Consider the following 20000-nt stretch of genomic DNA (forward strand, 5'->3'; position numbering starts at 1 on the left):
GTGTATATATATATATATATATATATATATATATATATATATATCAGCTGGGCTTGGTGGCACACACCTGTAATCCCAGCTACTTGGGAGGCTGAGGCAGGAGAATTGCTTGAACCTGGGAGGCAGAGATTGCAGTGAGCCAAGATCATGCCACTGCATCCCAGCCTGGGGGACAGAGTGAGACTCCGTCTCAAAAAAATTTAAAAAAAAAAATTAAAAGAGAAAAATACATGGCTTGCTGGGTGCAGTGGCTCATGCCTGTAGTCCCAGAACTTAGGAAGGCAGAAGTGGGAGAATAACTTGAGCCCAGGAGTTCAAGACCTGCCTGGGCAATATAGCGAGATCCCGTTCTCCACAAAAATGAAAAAGAGAGAAAGAGAGAACACCATGGCTCCTTGCCTTCAAGAAGCTTACCTAGCTTGTAGGATAGACATGCACAAATATGGCCAGGCACGGTGGCTAATGCCTGTAATCCCAGCAGTTTGGGAGGCTGAGGTGGGTGGATCACCTGAGGTCAGGAGTTCGAGACCAGCCTGGCCAACATGGCAAAACTCTGTCTCTACTAAAAATACAAAAATTAGCCATGTGTCATGGCACACACCTGTAATCCCAGCTACTCTGGAGGCTGAGGCAGGAGAATCGCTTGAACCCAGGAGGTGGAGGTTGGAGTGAGCGGGGATTGTGCCACTGCACTACAGCCTGGGCGACAGAGTGTAACTCCATCTCAAAAAAAAAAAAAAAAATGCACAAATACATGACACACAGAAGGAAGTGCCATAGGAGAGCTACCAAGAGCATGTTAGGGGAGTACAGGGGAGGACAAAATTCTGGCTGGGGGCATTAAGGAAAGCTTATTAGAGGTGCTATATATCAGCAATATTTGTGTTTAGTGAGAGGTGGCTCTGGGAAGGAATTGGGAGAGCAGGATTGGGAAGCTTCTTACTAGAGAATGGCTTCCCTGGGCTCAGTAAGAATCTACCCACTGAGCCAGTGGTGTGCTGGAGCTGGCTCACACAGTGCATCAGAGCCAGCTGGGCACATCTCTCCCCATCTCTTTGTTCAGTGCCATCATGTTGATAGTTTGAAAGCAGCCATGGTGGGTGTATGTACATCAGGGAAATTGGCCAATGCTACAAATTACTACTTGAAAGAACTGGCTGTGGGCTGGGCGCAGTGGCTCATGCCTGTAATCCAGCACTTTGGGAGGCTGAGAGGGGTGGATTGTTTGAGGCCAGTAGTTCCAGACCATCTTGGCAAACATGGCGAAACCCCGTCTCTACTAAAAATACAAAATAAGGTGGGCATGGTGGCTTGCGCCTGTAATCCCAGCTACTCAGGAGGTTGAGGTGGGAGGATGGCTTGAGCCTGGGAGGCAGAGGTTGCAGTGAGCCGTGATCATGCCAGTGTACTCCAGCTTGGGTGACAGAGCAAGATCCAGTCACAAAAAAGGAAAGGAAAGGAGAGGGAAGGGGAGGGGAGGGGAGGGGAAGGAAGGAAGGAAGGAAGGAAGGAAGGAAGGAAGGAAGGAAGGAAGGAAGGAAGGAAGGAAGGAAGGAAGGAGGAGAGGAAAGGAAAGGAAGAAAGAGAGAAAGAGAGAGAAAGGAAGGGAAGGAAGGAGGGAGGGAGGGAGGGAGGGAAGAAAAGGAAAGAAAGGAAAGGAAAGAAAGAACTGGTTGTGAAATGTTTACCAGCACACAACTGCATAGGATACACTGAAGAAGGACTGTCTGAACATCCTTAACAGGGGACATGGAAGTTAGAAATCAGACTTGGCCCATTTCCCCCTAGATAGGCCACTCTGGTCTAGCAATATTCTGTAAGGGTCTGGTGAAATTAAGATGATCCATTCAAAGTAGTTCTCAGCCCTGGCTGCACATTAGAATCATATGTAGAGATTTAAAAACCACTGGATGCCCAGACTCTTCCTCCCAGACCATTTAAAATCAGAACTCTGGGGGGTTGGGGCCCAGGAGTATACAGGTCTTTACCACTTCCAGGTGATTCTAATTTGTATCTGGCCTGAGAACCACTACCTTAAGTGATATTCTGCCTTGCTGCCAAATTGGCTGGCTGTGCCCATTTAGCCTTTCCTAGGGCTGTGGAGGCAAGAACCAAATATACTGATCCCTTGGGTCTCTAGACCATCATCTTTTACCCTTCCCCTCCAGGCCCCTGGATTCCATCCTTTTCCTGTTTTCAGGGATGCTAGGGTGAGTGAAGGCTACCCCAGGGAAAATCCTTTTCCTAGTTGGCATCTCAGAGTGCTAAGTGCCTGATAGCTCCCAGGGCACCCTGGGAAGGAGATGTGGCTGGAGCATGTCAAATGAATCCCTGCTGTACCTTCTCCTGGCTGGCTCATGCCTCCAACTCCATTCTCCTTTCCTCATGCTACATTTGAAGATGTCCTGGGCATATTAATTAGTTTTCACTCAGCTTACTTGCTCTTAGTGGAGCAAACATGAGGTAGTATTCAAATACCTTTCTTCAAGAGATGGCAGCCCAGGACTGAGGCATACCTGGGCCATTACCATACCCCATTACCACAGAAGCACATAAGGTGGAAAAAGAAATCATCAAAGGAATGTCCCAAGGGATATCTTGTGGCCCACCATGTCTCCTATTCTCATGTTTGAGCTTTATTTCTCTATTGCTGTCTGTAGGGACAAGCATTACATTACACGTCATGATCATTAAAATCCCACCTAAAATAAAAAATTGTTTTTGAAGGTTTCTAAGGAATCTGTCCAACCTTTTTGTTTGCCTGCTTTTGATTTCATTTTTACCTGTTGGCAAAAATTTCATTTTTCTGTTGGCAAAAAGTGTGTCTGTGTTCCTTTTACTGCGAGCTGCATTTGGCCCATGCTGGGGCCAAGTTGGCTGTCTGGGGATGCCAAGGAGAGGCTCCTGATGAGCTGTGCTGTGCTGAGCCAGCTGGGGATGTGCTTGGCCCTCTCTGTGCACAGGATTTTTCTTTCGTGCTGTTTTATTACTGGCACTGGGCTATATTGGGGGTAAGAGGGGAAACCGAAGTGGTCAATGAAGTCAATCAGCCATTCTCCCAGCCTCCAGTCAGTAATTCTGTCCATTAACCAGCCAACAAGCCAGCCAGGTAGCTCAGCAGTAAGAATGTGAGGTTGTTAGGCATTTTGTCTGTCCTGAGCTGGCTTGTCAACCAGGGCATGAGTGAGTCAGACTGCCCTGCAGCCGGCCAGCTCATTAGTCAGCCAGCCATTCAGCCTCTACTTTGGTCAAATGGTCTCACATTATATTTGTCAGCCAATGCTATTTTCTCAAAGCTGTCTCCAGTTTCTGAAACCAAATTAGTCACACACACACACATTCACACTTACCCACCCACGTAACACTCCAGGACATTCTACGTTTGGGTAGCTCTCTATACGTTTTCCTCAAAGTGCTTATCACACCTCGCAATCATATTTATTTGCATGGTTATTTGATTTGGGTTATGTCTTATTTCCTGCTCAATTGTAAGCTCCATGAGGGCAGGAACTAGGTTGGCTTGGTTCTGGAATGCATGGATGCATCTTTCACTTTGTCATGTTCTCCAGGAGGTATCGAGCCAGTTTATGGCAGCTTGTTGGGTGGACAAAGCAGGGCACAGGAGCATTTCAGCCAGAGGGAACAGCATAGGTTAAGGCATGAAGATGTGAAGGAACATGAGGAACTGTAAATACTTTGTAATTGCTGGAGTATAAGGTGAGCGACCGTGATGGGAGGGGAGCGCCAGTGGAGTTAATGCAGATATGGTTGGAGATGGAGGTTGGGTGCAGGTCCTGAAGGGCTTTGTATGCCATTGTAAGGCAGTTGGATTTTCTACAGGTAATGAGCTATTGAAGATTTTAAATGACAATGAGACTTGTGCTTTAGAAAGAGCCTTCAGACTTTGGGAGGCTGAGGCGGGTGGATCACTGAAAGTCAAGAGTTCGAGACTAGCCTGGCCAACATGGTGAAACCCCGTCTCTACTAAAAATACAAAAATTAGTCAGGTGTGATGGCACACACCTGTAATCCCAGCTACTTGGGAGGCTGAGACAGGAGAATTGCTTGAGCCCAGGAGGCAGAGGCTGCAGTGAGCCAAGATTCTGCCATTGCACTCTAGTGTGGGCATCAGAGTGAGACTCCGTCTCAAAAACAAAAACAAAAAGAAAGAGTCTTCAGGGTCATTCAGGGCCAAACATGGTGTCTCATGCCTGTAATCTCAGCACTTTGGGAGGCTGAGGTGGGAGGATCCCTTGAGGCCAGGAGTTTGAGACCAGCCTGGTAAACATAGTAAGACCACGTTTCTTCTTCTTCTTCTTCTACTACTACTACTACTACTAATAATAAAGTAGAAAAGAATCTTCAGGCAGCAATATGGAGGTGAAGTGGATTCAAGTGGGTAGAAACTAGAGGGAGGAAGGCCAGTCAGGAAGTTATTGGAGGTTCTTGGGTTAGTGTGTCCCAACCTTTTCCATATCATGAGAAATGTCACAATTCATATGACAAAACATACAAACAAATGAGGCATACATATATACCAGATGAGGCAGCTTGTGGCCAGAGGCAATAGGGCTGAGAAGCCAAGAGGCTCAGTATCTCAGCACACGGGCCACCCACTCACACATACCTTGAGGGGTTTTGATCTGGCAGGAAGATGATAAGGTCCTGAAATGAAGCAGTGGCAGTAGGGATGGCTGTGATGTGCATACCCCTGAGGCAAGCCTAGTGAGTCTTGGGCCCTCGTGGTAATGGTGGTAGCCACCGTTTACACTCAGATCTCAGTATCTGTATATCCTTCTGCCATCAGTGGCAGGGTTACAGTGGCAGCAAGACAGCAAGAAGGGGTATCTGACTCCCTGCCCCCCAAGTTCATTTCCTTTCCATACTTTTTTGTCTTTATTTTGCTGTATGCAAGTTTGGCTATTCTGTTGTGACTGAGAAGCATTCATTAACTGGAGGTATGAATGTCCCCTCTACCCCTTCCTAATAATGACTAAAAAGTAATACCTATCTCTGGCCCCTTTCTCACTGGAAAAAAAAAAGCTGTTGCTCCTCAGGGTACAAACTGTTCCTTTTTCCTCCCAATGGTATTGCATGAACTCCATAGGAGCATCACTAACTTGTTGCCTTAAAGTTGGGGCAGAGTCCAAATGCCTTATTGTGGCATGCATTGTAATTGAATGTACAACAACTATGAAAGAATTCAAGTTAGTATTTGATCCAACACAAGACTGTGTAGTATAGACATAGGGCTATATGATTTCTGCGATAGGAAAAGAATTCAAGGGAGTAGACTGGGCATGTTGATTTTTGAATCGCCAGCATAGAGGTTAAAGCAGACACCCTGATGGAGAAGAATTGAGGGTTGTACACTGAGCCTAGGATATAGCTAGGGCGAGGAGGTTGCACATGAAGAGCCAGCCGAAGAGAGAGATGAAAATGGTCAGATTACAGAACCAGAACACAGCTCACAGAAACAGAAGCCAAGAGAAGAATTTCCAAAGAAGGTGATTGCTGTTAGCAAATGTAATAACTTGAGATGTGTGATGAATGAATACAATTGTTTCTAGCTGTAAAGAAGTTTTACTTCAGTGGGCGCTGTGGCTCATGCCTGTAAATCCCAGAACTTTGGGAGGCCAAGGAGGATCACTTGAGCCCAGGAGTTCAAGACCAACCTGGGCAACATAGTGAGACCCTGTCTCTATTTAAAAAAAAAAAAAAAAAAAAAAGGGCAAGAAAGAAGTTTCACTTCTAGATCAGGTGGCTAACTATGGCCCATGAGCCAAATCTGACTCATTGCCTGTTTCTGTAAATAAAGTTCTATTAGAACACAGTCATGCCTATTTATTTAATTTACAGATTATCTGTGGCTATTTCCACACTATGTACAATGGCTGAGTTGTTGTGACAGAGCCCGCATGGCCCACAGTGCCTAAAATATTTACTCTCTAGCCCTTTGTAGAAAATGTGTGTTGACCCCTGACCTATATGAACTACAAAATATTCAGCTCAGGCTCTGTGTTGGAATCCTGGGAAAAAGAAAACCACTGCAACTTTAGCTAACAGCTGAGCTGGTTTGGAATCAGAATTGTGCCCCAGGTAATGGTGATTTAGCCAAGGAAGGCTAATCTAGTTGGTGATCAAGTTCTATCAGGTCTTCATAATGTCCCTTCCTTTTCACTGGACCAGCCACCACTCTAGTGGAGGCCCTGACCACCTCTCTCCTAGACTGTTGCAGTAGCCTCCTCATTGGTCAGAGAGGGGCCTCATTTCTTCTGCCTAATTCTCATATTTCTTAATGCCTGGTCTGGGTGACCCACAGCCCCATGGCTCCCTCTTTAGCCAGTCTTCAGTGATCTTTATCCGGAAACCACTGCCCTATTCCAAGGAGAATGTTCCCAAGGCTGACTTCAGTCTGGCTCAAACTTGATCAAGCCACAGTTAAAATTATAATACAGATACTAGGAGGTTTTCTTGAAATAGTGCTGATTTTCCTGAATAGCATTGCCTGGTCTCTGAAGCAGTTAACCAGTTAACCCCAGGACTATCTGACTGATTTAGAGTTAGGAACAGAAGTCAATAATGTATGCTAGTATTTCCCAAGGTGGGTTAACAACAACAACAACCTTGTTACCATGAGATGTTCTCTAAAAATAGATCATTGTGGTCTAATAAATTCAGAAAACTTAGAATATTAAAGCTTTTCTTTTGAGGTTTCCCAGTGCACAACGATATATTAAAGGGTCTTATGAATTCTCATAGTAAAACTATCTGCATAGTGTTATTTAACCCAATGTCACAAACATATTTGACCAAGGAGTTCTTTTAATAAGCACCAATTAACAACATCTCAAAGACACAGGGAAATAAAGGAAGAGGGATAGAGCATGATGCTTTTTTTTTTTTTAAACAAAGTCTCACTCTGTCACCCAGGTTGGAGTGCAGTGGCACCATCTTGGCTCACTGCAACCTCCACCTCCCTGATTCAAACGGTTCTCCTGCCGCAGCCTCTGGAGTAGCTGGGATTACAGGCACGGGCTAATTTTTGTATTTTTAGTAGAGATGGGGTTTCACCACGTTGGCCAGGCTGGTCTCGAACCCCTGACCTCAGATGATCCTCCCGCCTCGGCATCCCAAAGTGCTGGGATTACAGGCATGAGACACCACACCCGGCCGAGCATGATGCTCTGAGCAGAACAGCAGGCCGGAAAGACTTTGGCCCTAAAGGCAGAGTTACGACTTGATTCCACAGAGATTCCTTTATGTCCAGGGAGGTGTTCTGGGTGTTACAGGGGGCATGTGAAGATGAGCAAGACATAACTCTTGCACCCAAGGGACTTAGAATCGAGGGGGGTCTAGGCCATTCTGAAGTCTAACCTAGATTCCCAACTTTACCCCCGCTCTCCCAGCTGGTCTGTACATCTGCTGAGCCCTGGCAAACACAAATACAGCTACATAGCAGTCACATGAGGTTATATAATTTTAGTCCTTTTCAGTAAAGGTAGTTCATTAAATGTATAAAGGTTGATTTAATTTTGATACTTGGGTAAGAGGTTATTACAAAGAAATTCTCAAATCAGAAGAAACTATTTGTCAAGCCCTGTGCCTCAATTTTTGGTTCAGAAAGTATAGTTCCTTTAATTATGCAAGTCATCTTTTCCTAGCTACCATGCCTCTGGAAATGCATCTGCCTCCCTCCTTCCCGTATCTTCATGTTTCTTCCCTTCTCTTCTGCAGCCTCTGGTGCTGTTGATGGAGTGGCCTGAAGCCACCAACTTTGCCTGCCTGATCGCGGGTTACTGCCGCCTCTTGCTGGATTCCAGGAAGATGGTCTTCTCCAGGCCTGCCAGCCAGCCACTTCCACCTCCAATGATCAAGGCAGGTAGGGCTCAACCTCGGTTGGTTTTTGCTGTGCCAGAGGCCCTTTGGACCCTGGAGACATGGAGGGAAGAGCTTCCCCGCCTTAGTGCTCACCCCGTGCCAACAGTGCCTGATTTGCCAGGAGCCAAAACTGTAGCACTGTATCCTAGCTGGCACAGCCCAATGGGAAAGACAGCTGGCCTTCACATGTACCTGTTCCACAAAGGATACCTGTGACAACATTGTGATTGAGTCAACCAATGAATGTATTATTAAAATACCAAACATGATAAATAGAGCCAATTAAATGGTTGCATTGGATCTAAGGTAAAGCTTTAGCGGTGTGGAGATCTAGAGGAAATTTACAGGTGTGCTGGCTCAGTTGAAGTGGAGGTGAAAATGAATATAAAGGTCTGATGAAAAGGAGGTGGCTCAAAGAACAGATACTTCACATATTAGACCTAAGGCTCATGTAGATGCAGTAAGTGCTTCTCCACCCCAGCACCCAGAAATAATGAGTGAAGCTGAGACTTTGCCCTTCTCACATGCTGAATACTCTCAACCCACTTGCCCTTGCTGCTTGACTATTTCTTTCTTCAAGGCTGTGGTTTTCTGAGTAGTCAGATCACACTTTGGGAAGCCAAGACGGGCAGATCACTTGAGGTCAGGAGTTTGAGACCAGCTTGGCTAACAAGGTGAAACCCTGTCTCTACTAAAAAAAAAAAAAAAATAGGCTAGGCATGGTGGCTCACACCAGTAATCCCAGCACTTTGGGAGGCGGAGGTGGGCGAATCACCTGAGGTCAGGAGTTTGAGACCAATCTGGCCAACATGGTGAAACGCCGTCTCTACTAAAAATACAAAAATTAGTTGGGTATGGTGGTGTGGACCTATAGTCCCAGCTGTTTGGGAGGCTGAGGCAGGAGAATCGCTTGAATCCAGGAGGCAGAGGTTGTAGTGAGCCGAGATCATGCCACTGCACTCCAATCTGGGTGACAGAGTGAGACTGTCTCAAAAAAAAAAAAAAGAAAAAGAAAAAGAAAAAAAGCCAGGTGTGGTGGTGGGTCCCTGTAATCCCAGCTACTCGGGAGGCTGAGACAGGAGAATCGCTTGAACCCAGGAGGCAGAGGTTGCAGTGAGCCGAGATCCCGCCATTGTACTTCAGCCTGGGCGACAGAGCAAAACTCCCCCTCAAAAAACAACAAACAAACAAGCAGTAGTCAGATCAGATCTCCATCGAGGTGTTTGAGAGCAGAAACACACTCCTGATGGATGGCCCAGACCTAGAAGGCTGTGGACACCCCTCACCCATACACATCTTCTCACCTCTTGTCTCTTCATCACAATCATCATGACATGCCTCATGACCTTGTCCACAGGAACTAAATGGCAATCCATCAAACACAGATTTGGGAAAGGATAGGTGGCCCTAAGACATATGAAGGAGATTCCACATAGAAAAGCAAAGGAGCTGACTTAGGATAGTAAGAAACCAGGGGGCTGAGTTGCTGCAAGTCTCCAGGTGAACAACACTGAAGAGGCGGCCACACTAGCAAACCTACAGATGGCCGAATGATGGAAAGCCAGCATTAGCATTATCACTGTCACTTCTGGTCTTCCTCTCTCTAATCACATCCAAGTAAACTATACCTCCTACTGAGTAGGCTAGAGAGGGAGAAAAGGAAAAGGGAAGATAAAGTGAAGAACCTGGAACCCAGCCAAAGACCAAATGTGACAGTGAAGATTATTCGGAAGGAATGCACTTTCAGAAGGCACTGGAGATGGCTCTATAGTCCCACCCTACCTAACAGTTTTTTGTCATCCCATCAGTACCCTAGCCAATGCTGACCCCAAGTATTCCTCTTGCTGTGGGGATAGTGGCACCAAGTAGAGGGATATGTGCTTCGTATGTTCCCGCAGCCTCACTGAACACATTCCAACATTCCATGTTGCTTTTCCAAAGGCAAATCTGTTTTCTTACATTCTCTATGGGCTAGGCATGGCTTTAAAACACCCCACCCCCAACCACTTTCCTGACTTCTGAGAACCGCCTTGGGCCTGCAGAATGATGGGGGCTCAGGTTGCCTCCAGCACAGGGCCTCTATGTCCATGCAGGAGCCAGATGGAGCACTGTGATGTGTCTGTTTTTGCGGTACTTCTCCCTTTTGGGTAGAAATAATCAGCTCAGGGGCAGAGACCTACAAAAAGTTCTGCTCTTCCTTCCCCATCTCTTCTGGCCAGAAACATGAGAACTTGAACTAGGCATCATATCACTAGGTACATGGTTTAAATCTTGGACCCCGTTTCTTAGTTTTTTGAACTGTTAGGTGCTCGTGGTGGGTGGAGTGGGGCGGAGTGATCCTCACGGCTCTACTTGAGTTCGCTGAGCTGCCACTGCCCCAGCAAAGTTCTAGGACTTGGTGTGCACATTTTGTCTTACTACCTCTAAGAAGGGAAGGGCACAACTGAGGAGACCTCAGCTCAGGTTACAGTGAAGGATTATCAGTTCCTGATATTGTAGACTTTTAGGACCAAGGTCCAAAATTGAAATCAGTTTCCTACACCAGGCCCTACTTTCATCCCAGAACAGAAGCCCCAATGCCAACTGTTGTTCCTTAACAAAGGCCAATAGGGAATAGGTATCCTCCCAACCTTATCTGGACTTTTCCCCCAGGGTCCAAAGCCACAGCCCACTTAGGTCCCGGTTTTTCAGGAAAGGGAGGAAGAGGTCTGGCCAGCTCTATTCTTGTCCCACATCAGCTGCTGGCTGTCAGCCAAGTCCAACTCAGGGCCCAGCCTATTGGGCCTAAAGGATGAAGTTAGACCAGCAACTGGGAAAGTGAAAACATCATCTTCCTTCAAGTCTCAGAAAAAAAGGAGAATGGGGACATGGTAGGGAAGGGACTCCCTCTTGGGCTTTATCAGTAGCCTCACCAAAGGTACTATACTTATTCACTTAACAAATCAAGCACTCATCATGTGCCAGGTGCAGAAGATGCAGCCATGAATAACAGACATGGTCCTTATGGTCCTTGCCCTCACATAGCTTGCAATCTAGTAGAGGGGAAATACTGACAGATGATTAAAAGGATAAGGTCAATAACTTAAGTGCCTTTGCTTTTATATATGAGAGATTCAACAGATACAACAGAGCAGTGCCTGGGTTTGAGGGCCCAGAAAGGCTCTGAGCTTAGAGAAAGGTCTAGAAAAATGCCAGTTTTCTATCTCTAATGAGGTGGTGGGCAATCCAAAGGCAGCTACCATCTTTCTGCAGCCCTGAGCTCTCTGTATCCTGGGGGAATCCAGGAGAAAAAGGCTTTGAGGGCCCCTGTTAGGGCCTCAGTTGGAGGAACTCACTCTACATTTTCTACCATGGTTAGAAAACAGTTTGGTCGGGTGAATTGAACATTTTGGTTAATGGTTACTATATATCCCTCGAGTGCCTTACCAATTTTCATGTAGTTAAAACCCAGCAACATGTACAGAGTACTAAAGTAAGACTGAACATAGTAGACTTTTTTTGGATGATTCAGAAAGAGCATGAGGTTCTTGCAAGGCCTCTAGGTCGTCATTATGACCAGTGATTATTGGACTATAGAATAGAGCAGGGCCAAGTACTAGAATGCTAGGTGAGTCAATGTCACACAGACCGTATGTTTTTATATATACATATATATATCTGCATATATTTTCTTTTTTTATTATACTTTAAGTTCTAGGGTACATGTGCACAATGTGCAGGTTTGTGACATATGCGTACATGTGCCATGTTGGTGTGCTGTACCCATTAACTCGTCATTTACATTAGGTATATCTCCTAATGCTATCCCTCCCCCCTCCCCCCATCCCATGACAGGCCCCAGTGTGTGATGCTCCCCTTCCTGTACCCAAGTGTTCTCATTGTTCAATTCCCACCTATGAGTGAGAACATGTGGTGTTTGGTTTTCTGTTCTTGTGATAGTTGGCTGAGACTGATGGTTTCCAGCTGCATCCATGTCCCTACAAAGGACATGAACTCATCCTTTTTTATGGCTGCATAGTATTCCAAGCTGCATATATTTTCAAACACAACTCCAGTTGAATCACTGTCCTGTTCTTTGCAAGCATTTTTTTTCTAGTGAGTCTTCTGAGTGACTGAGTACAGAGGGATAGACTAGGGCAATCCCCTTGGGGAAAGCTGATGAGCAATTTATACCATATTTGCAGTCTGGGAGGCATACTGTCCTGAACCATCAGCCAGCTGCACCTGGCATTACTGGCACTTCTAATCTTCTGCCAGGAGGAGATTTGGGATTCTCCAGGCGCATTTTGTCTTCTGATCTGGAAGTCATAGTACCAAGTGGTGGACAGGGCATTACCTGGCCTTGACAGTCTATGCTTACAGATGTTTCCATCTTGCAGGGAGGGAAGCCACCCTTAGAATCCAGCCTCTGTTTGAGAGGGGTCACTATCTGCCACCCTTAGAATCCAGCCTCTGCTTGAGAGGGGTCACTATCCGCTTATTGGGCATGCCACTTGGAGCCACCTTTGATGGCAGCTTATTGCCAGGCTGGCTATCCTGATTGCTCAGCTGTCTCATAGGTAGTTAGCACCTGGTATATCCCCAGGACCTGTGGACAAAGTCTTGATGTAGAGAGGCATCATGAACTTATAGTTCATACTCCTGGCTGATTGCTCCTCTGGAGCACTTATTCCCTAAGTCTCAGAGGCCTGGATGAAGGGTAATTACATAATATTCCCCCAACTGACCCAGAGTTCCTGAGATACAGTAAAGCCCAATAAGGCCTGAACCAACCCCACTCATTGATTCTGTGTTTAAAGCAGCAACATGGTCTATGGAAAATTGCAAGAGCTTGAGATCTGAAGTCACAGAGACTTGGGTTCCAGTCCCTGTTTTGCCATATCTTAGCTATGTGATCATAACTAAATGCCAGAAACTTCGTCTCAGTTTCCTCATATGTAAAATGAGGATAATACTATTACCTGCTTCATGAGGAATTTGACAGGATTGTGTGCGATAAACCACATAAAGTCCCTTCACAATACAGAGTACCCTTTTTTGCTTTGTTTGTTCGTTTGTCTGTTTGTTTGTTTGTTGAGACAGAGTCTTGCTCTTGTTGCCCAGGCTGGAGTGCAGTGGCATGATCTTGGCTCCTTGCAACCTCCGCCTCCTGGGTTCAAGCTATTCTCCTGCCTCAGCCTCCTGAATAGCTGGGATTACAGGCGGCCGCCACCACACCCAGCTAATTTTTTGATATTTTTAGTAGAGACGGGGTTTCACCATGTTGACCAGGCTGGTCTCAAACTCCTGACCTCAGGTGATCCACTGCCTCGGCCTCCCAAAGTGCTGGGATTACAGGCGTGAGCCACCACCCCCAGCCTTTTGCTCTTTTTTTTTAAAGATTGAGAGTTCATCATGTGCCCAGAGCTGTGCTTTAAAAAAATTAACAGCTTTGTTTAGATATAATTTTAAAGCCATAAAATTCACCCATTTGAAGCGCACAATACAATTTTTTTTAATATACTTAATATATTCACAGGGTTATACAGCCATTATCACAATCTAATTTTAGAACATTTTTTGCCCCTCCCAAAACAAAATCTGTACCTATTAGGGGTCGCTCCCTATTTGCCTCCTAATCACCACCTAGCCCTAAGCAACCATTGGTCTACTTGCCGTCTATAGGTTTGCCTATGCTGGACATTTTGTGTAAATGGAATAATAAAATATATGGTCTTTTGCCACTTGCTTTTTCTACCTAGCATGTTTTCGTGGGTCATTCACGTTCAGCATGCACCAGTACTTCATTCCTCTTTATTGATGAATTACATTCTATTGTATGGATATACTACATTTCTTTATCCATTCATCAGTTGATAGACATTTGTTTTTTTCCCACCTTTTGACTGTTATGAATAATATTGTTATAAACATTCATGTTTATATGGGGACCGTTTTTATGGGGACATATGTTTTCCTTTCTCTCCAGTATATACCTAGGAGTGGAATTACTGGTCAAATGGTAACTCCATGTTTAACTTTTAGAGGAACTGCCCAATTGTTTTTTAAAGTGACTATACCATTTTACACTCCCATCAGCAATATTGGAGGGTTAAATTTTAACCATATATTCGTCAACACTTGTTATTGTCCATCTTTTTTTTTTGTTGTTTTTTTTCGGAGACAGAATCTCACTCCATCACCCAGAATGGAGTGAATGTGCACCATCTCAGCTCACTGTGACCTCTGCCTCCTGGGTTCAAGCAATTCTCCTTCCTCAGCCTTCTGAGTAGCTGGGACTACAGGCATGTGCCACCACAGCTGGCTAATTTTTTGTATTTTTAGTAGAGATGGAGTTTTGCCATGTTGGCCAGGCTGGCTTTGAACTGCTGACCTCAAGTGACCCACCCGCCTTGATCTCCCAAAGTGCTGGGATTATAGGCATGAGCCACCGCATCTGGCCATCTTTTTATTTATTAATATGTCTGTCATATTGTGTGTGAAGTGGTAGCTCATTATGCTTATGATTTACAGTTTCCTGATGGCTAATGATGTTGAACATCTTTTCATGGGCTTATTGGCCACTTGTATATCTTCTTTGGTGAAATATCTAATCAAATCATCTGTCCATTTTTAAATTGAACTATTTCACCATAAATGTGAGGGGTTATTTGAGAACTCTCAATTCTACTGCCTTGATCTATACATCTATCCTTACGCCACCACTTTACGGTCTTGATTACTATGGCTTTGTAGTGAATTTCAAAATCAGAAAGTGTGAGTCATCCTACTTTGTACTTCTTTTTCAAGACTGTTTTGGTTATTCTGGGTCTCTTGTGACTCTATATTAATTCATGAATTAGCTGTCAATTTTGATAAAGTCAGCTGTGATTTTAGTAGAGACTATGTTGAATCTATAGATCAATTTGGAAAGTACTATCATTATGACAATATTGATTGAGTCTTCCAATCCATGAGCAGAGAATATATTCCAATTATTTAAATCTCTTTTAATTTCCTTCATCAATGTTGTATAGTTTTCAGTGTACAAATTTTACACCTCTTGTTTTTTTTTATTTTTCTCCTTTTTTTTCTTTTTCTTTTTCTTTTTTTTTCTTTTTACTTTAAGTTCTGGGATACATGTGCAGAATGTGCAGGTTTGCTACATAGGTATACATGTGCTATGGTGGTTTGCTGCTCCTATTCACCCGTCCTCTAAGTTCCCTCCCCTCATCCCCCACCCCCAACAGGCCCTGGTGTGTGTTGTTACCCTCCCTGTGTCCTATGTTCTCATTGTTCAACTCCCGTTTATGAGTAAGAACATGTGATGTTTGGTTTTCTGTTCCTCTGTTAGTTTGCTAAAGATGATGGCTTCCAGCTTCGTCCATGTCCCTGCAAAGGACATGATCTCATTTCTTTTTATGGATGCATAGTATTCCATGGTGTATATGTACCACATTTTCATTATCCAGTTTATCATTGATGGGCATTTGGGTTGGTTCTATGACTTTGCTATTGTAAATAGTGCTGCAGTAAACATACGTGTGCATGTGACTGTATAGTAGAATGATTTATATTCCTTTGGGTATATGCCCAGTAACGGGATTGCTGAGTCAAATAGTATTTCTGGTTCTAGATCCTTGAGGAATCACCGTACTGCCTTCCACAATGTTTGAACTAATTTACATTTCCACCAGCAGTGTAAAAATGTTCCTATTTCTCCACAGCCTCACTAGCATCTATTGTTTCCTGACTTTTTGATAATCGCCATTCTGACTGGCATGAGATGGTATCTTATTGTGGCTTTGATTTGCATTTTTCTAATGATCAATGATGCTGAGCATTCTTTTTCTTTTCTTTCTTTTTTTTTTTTTTTTTTTTTGAGACAGAGTCTCACTCTGCTGCCCAGGCTGGAGCACAGTGGTATGATCTCGGCTCACTGCAACCTCCACCTCCTGAGTTCAAGCAATTCTCCTGCCTCAGCCTCCCGAGTAGCTGGAACTACAGGCGCCTGCCACCATGCCTGGCTAAGTTTTGTATTTTTAGTAGAGATGGGGTTTCACCATGTTGGCCAGGCTGGTCTCGAACTCCCGACCTCAGGTGATCCACCTGCTTTGGCCTCCCAAAGTGCTGGGATTACAGATATGAGCCACCGTGGCTGGCCCTGTTTTTTGTTTTTTGTTTTTTGTTTTTTTGATTGTTGAGCATTTTTTTCATTTGTTGGCTGCGTAAATGTCTTATTTTGAGAAGTGTTTGTTCATATTTTTTGCCCACTTTTTTATGGGATTTTTTTTTTCTTGTAAATTTCTTTAAGTTCCTTGTAAATTCTGGATATTAGACCTTTATCAGATGGATAGATTGCAAAAATTTTCTCTCATTCTGTAGGTTGCCTGTTCACTCTGATGATAGTTTCTTTTGCTGTGCAGAGGCTCTTTATTTAATTACATCCCATTTGTCGATTGTGGCTTTTGTCATAATTGCTTTTGGCATTTTTGTCATGAAGTCTTTGCCCATGCCTGTGTCCTGAATGGTATTGCCTAGGTTTTCTTCTACAGTTTTTATAATTTGGGGTTTTACATTTAAGTATTTAATCCATCTTGAGTTAATTTTTGTATAAGGTGTAAGGAAGGGGTCCAGTTTCAGTTTTCTGCATATGGCTAGCCAGTTTTCCCAGCACCATGTATTGAATAGGAGATCCTTTCCCCATTGCTTGTTTTTATCAGGTTCAATGAAGATAAGATGGTTGTAGATGTGTGGTGTTATTTCTGAAGTCTCTGTTCTGTTCCACTGGTCTATATGTCTGTTTTGGTACCAGTACCGTGCTGTTTTGGTTACTTGTAGTGTAGTTTGAGGTCAGGTAGCATGATGCCTCCAGCTTTGTTCTTTTTGCTTAGGATTGTCTTGGTTATACAGGGTCTTTGATGATTCCATATGAAATTTAAAGTAGCTTTTTCTAATTCGGTGAAGAACGTCAATGGTAGTTTGATGGGAATAGCATTGAATCTATAAATTAGTTTGAGCAGTATGGCCATTTTCACAATATTGATTCTTCCTGTCCATGAGGATGGAATGTTTTTGCATTTACTTGTATCCTCTCTTATTCCCTTGAGCAGTGGTTTGTAGTTCTCCTTGACAGGGCCCTTCACATTCCTTGTTAGCTGTATTCCTAGGTATTTTATTCTCTTAGTAGTGATTGTGAATGGGAGTTCATTCACGATTTGGCTCTCTGCTTGTCTATTGTTGGTGTAAAGTAATGCTTGTGATTTTTGCACATTGATTTTGTATCCTGAGACTTTGCTGAAGTCGTTTATCAGTTTAAGGAGTTTTGGGGCTGAGATGATGGGGTTTTCTAAATGTAAAATTATGTCATCTGCAAACAGGGACAATTTGACTTCCTCTCTTCCTATTTGAATACCTTTATTTCTTTCTCTTGCCTGATTGCCCTGGCCAGAACTTCCAATACTATGTTGAATAGGAGTGGTGAGAGAGAGCATCCTTGTCTTGTACTGGTTTTCAAAGGGAATGCTTCCACCTTTTGCCCATTCAATATGATATTGGCTGTGAGTTTGTCATAAATAGCTCTTATTATTTTCAGATATGTTACATCAATAACTAGTTTGTTGAGATTTTTTAACATGAAGGGATGTTGAATTTTATCGAAGGCCTTTTCTGCATCAGTTAAGATAATCATGTGTTTTTTTTTCTTTGGTTCTGTTTATGTGATGGATTACATTTATTGATTTGCATGTGTTGAACCAGCCTTGCATCCCAGAGATGAAGCCAACTTGATTGTGGTGGATTACTTTTTCGATGTGCTGCTGGATTTGGTTTGCCAGTATTTTATTGAGGATTTTTTCATTGAAGTTCATCTGGGATATTGGCCTGAAGTTTTGATTTTTTGTTGTGTCTCTTCCTGAGTTGAGTATCAGGATGATGCTGGTTTCATAAAATGAGTTAGGGAGGAGTCCTTCCTTTTCAATTTTTTGGAATAGTTTCAGAAGGAATGGTACCAGCTCCTCTTTGTACCTCTGGTAGAATTTGGCTGTGAATCCATGTGGTCCTGGGCTTTTTTTTTTTTTTTGGTTGGTAGGCTATTAATTACTGCCTCAATTTCATAACTTGTTATTGGTCTATTCAGGGATTCAACTTCTTCCTGGTTTAGTCTTGGGAGGGTGTATGTGTCCAGGAATTTATCTATTTCTTCTAGATTTTCTAATTTATTTGCAGAGAGGTGTTTATAGTATTCTCCGATGGTAGTCTGTATTTCTGTGGGGTCAGTTGTGATATCCACTGTGTCATTTGTTATTGTGTCCTTTTGATTCTTCTCTGTTTTCTTCTTTATTAGTCTCGCTAGCGGTCTATTTTGTTAATTTTTTCAAACAACCACATCCTGGATTCATTGATTTTTTTTTTTTTGGAGTGTTTTTCGTGTTTCTATATCCTTCAATTCTGCTCTGATCTTAGTTATTTCTTGTCTTCTTCTAGCCTCTGGATTAGTTTGCTCTTGCCTCTTTAGCTCTTTTAATTTTAATGTCATCATGATGCTATCTGGTTATGTTGGACACTAGGTGATGCAGTTTCTTCATAATGTCATTGGTCTTTATATTTTGGTATGTTTCTACAGTGGCTGGTACCGGTTTTTCCTTTCCATATTTAGTGCTTCTTTCAGGAGCTCTTGTAAGGCAGGCCTGTTGGTGACAAAATCCCTCAGCGTTTGCTTGTCTGGAAAGTATTTTATTTCACCTTCACTTATGAAGCTTAGTTTGTCTGGTTATGAAATTCTGGGCTGAAAATTCTTTTCTTTAAAAATGTTGAATATTGGCCCTCAATATTTTTTTTAGACATGGTCTCATTCCATCGCCCAGGCTGAAGTGCAGTGGCTCAGTCTTGGCTCACTGCTACCTCTGCCTCCAGGGTTCAAGCGATTCTCCTGCCACAACCTCCAGAGTAGTTGGGAGTACAGGCACATGCCACCACACTCGGCTAGTTTTTGTATTTTTAGTAGAGAGAGGGTTTCACCGTGTTGGCCAGGCTGGTCTTGAACCCCTGGCCTCAAGTGATCCACCCACTTGGCCTCCCAAAGTGCTGGGATTACAGGCATGAGCCACCTTGCCCAGGCTGGCCCCCAGTCTCTTCTGGCTTTTAGAGTTTCTGCTAAGAGGTCTGCTATTAGTCTGATTGGCTTTCCTTTGTAAGTGACCTGGCCTGCCTTTCTGGCTGCCCTTAATATTTTTTCCTTCATTTCGACTTTGGAGAATCGGTGAATCTGATGGTTATGTGTCTTGTGGTTGATCTTCTTCTTCTTCTTCTTCTTCTTTTTTTCTCTTTTTGAGATGGAGTTTCGCTCTTGTTGCCCAGGCTGGAGTGCAATGGTGCAATGTCAGCTCACCACAACCTCCGCCTCCCAGGTTCAAGCGTTTCTCCTGCCTCAGCCTCCTGAGTAGCTGAGATTACAAGCATGCACCACTACACCAGGCTAATTTTGTATTTTTAGTAGAGACGGAGTTTCTCCGTGTTGGTTCAGTAGGTCTCAAACTCCTGACCATAGGTGATCTGCCTGCCTCAGCCTCCTAAAGTGCTGGGATTACAGGCATGAGCCACTGCACCCAGCCTTGAAGTTGATCTTCTCGTGGAGTATCTTAGTGGTGTTCTCTGTATTTCCTGAATTTACATGTTGGTCTGTCTTGCTATGTTGGGGAAGTTCTCCTGGATAATATCCGAAAGTGTGTTTTTCAGCTTGTTTCCATTCTCCCTGTCTCCTTCCAGTACTCCAATCAATCGTAGGTTTGGTCTTTTTACAGAGTCCCATATTTCTTGGAGGCTTTGTTCATTCCTTTTCATTCTTTTTTCTCCAGTCTTGTCTCCATACCTTATTTCAGCAAGGTGGTCTTCAAACTCTAATACCCTCTCTTCCGCTTGGTTGATTCAGCTATTGCTACTTGTGTATGCTTCATGAAGTTCTTGTGCTGTGCTTTTCAGCTCCCTCAGGTCATTTATGTCCCTCTTTAAACTGATTCTAGTTAGCAGCTCCTCTAACCTTTTATCAAGGTTCTTAGCTTCTTTGCATTGGGTTAGAACATCCTTCTTTAGCTCAGCATAGTTTTGTACTACCTATCTTCCGAAGCCTACTTCTGTCAATT

At 43.7% G+C, this 20000-nt stretch overlaps 1 protein-coding gene across 1 annotated transcript in view; it reads left to right on the plus strand.

Moving 5' to 3' along the window:
• FRMPD3 (FERM and PDZ domain containing 3) overlaps window positions 1–20000 on the plus strand; it is an 82573-nt gene that overhangs the window by 46009 nt on the left and 16564 nt on the right. The window contains exon 14 of the mRNA XM_025373013.1: window positions 7738–7882. Coding sequence (XP_025228798.1) covers window positions 7738–7882 — 145 coding nt within the window. The remainder of the gene's footprint in view (window positions 1–7737; window positions 7883–20000) is intronic.

The sequence above is a fragment of the Theropithecus gelada genome, chromosome X (assembly GCF_003255815.1).
Source record: "Theropithecus gelada isolate Dixy chromosome X, Tgel_1.0, whole genome shotgun sequence".
NCBI classification, from domain to species: domain Eukaryota; kingdom Metazoa; phylum Chordata; class Mammalia; order Primates; family Cercopithecidae; genus Theropithecus; species Theropithecus gelada.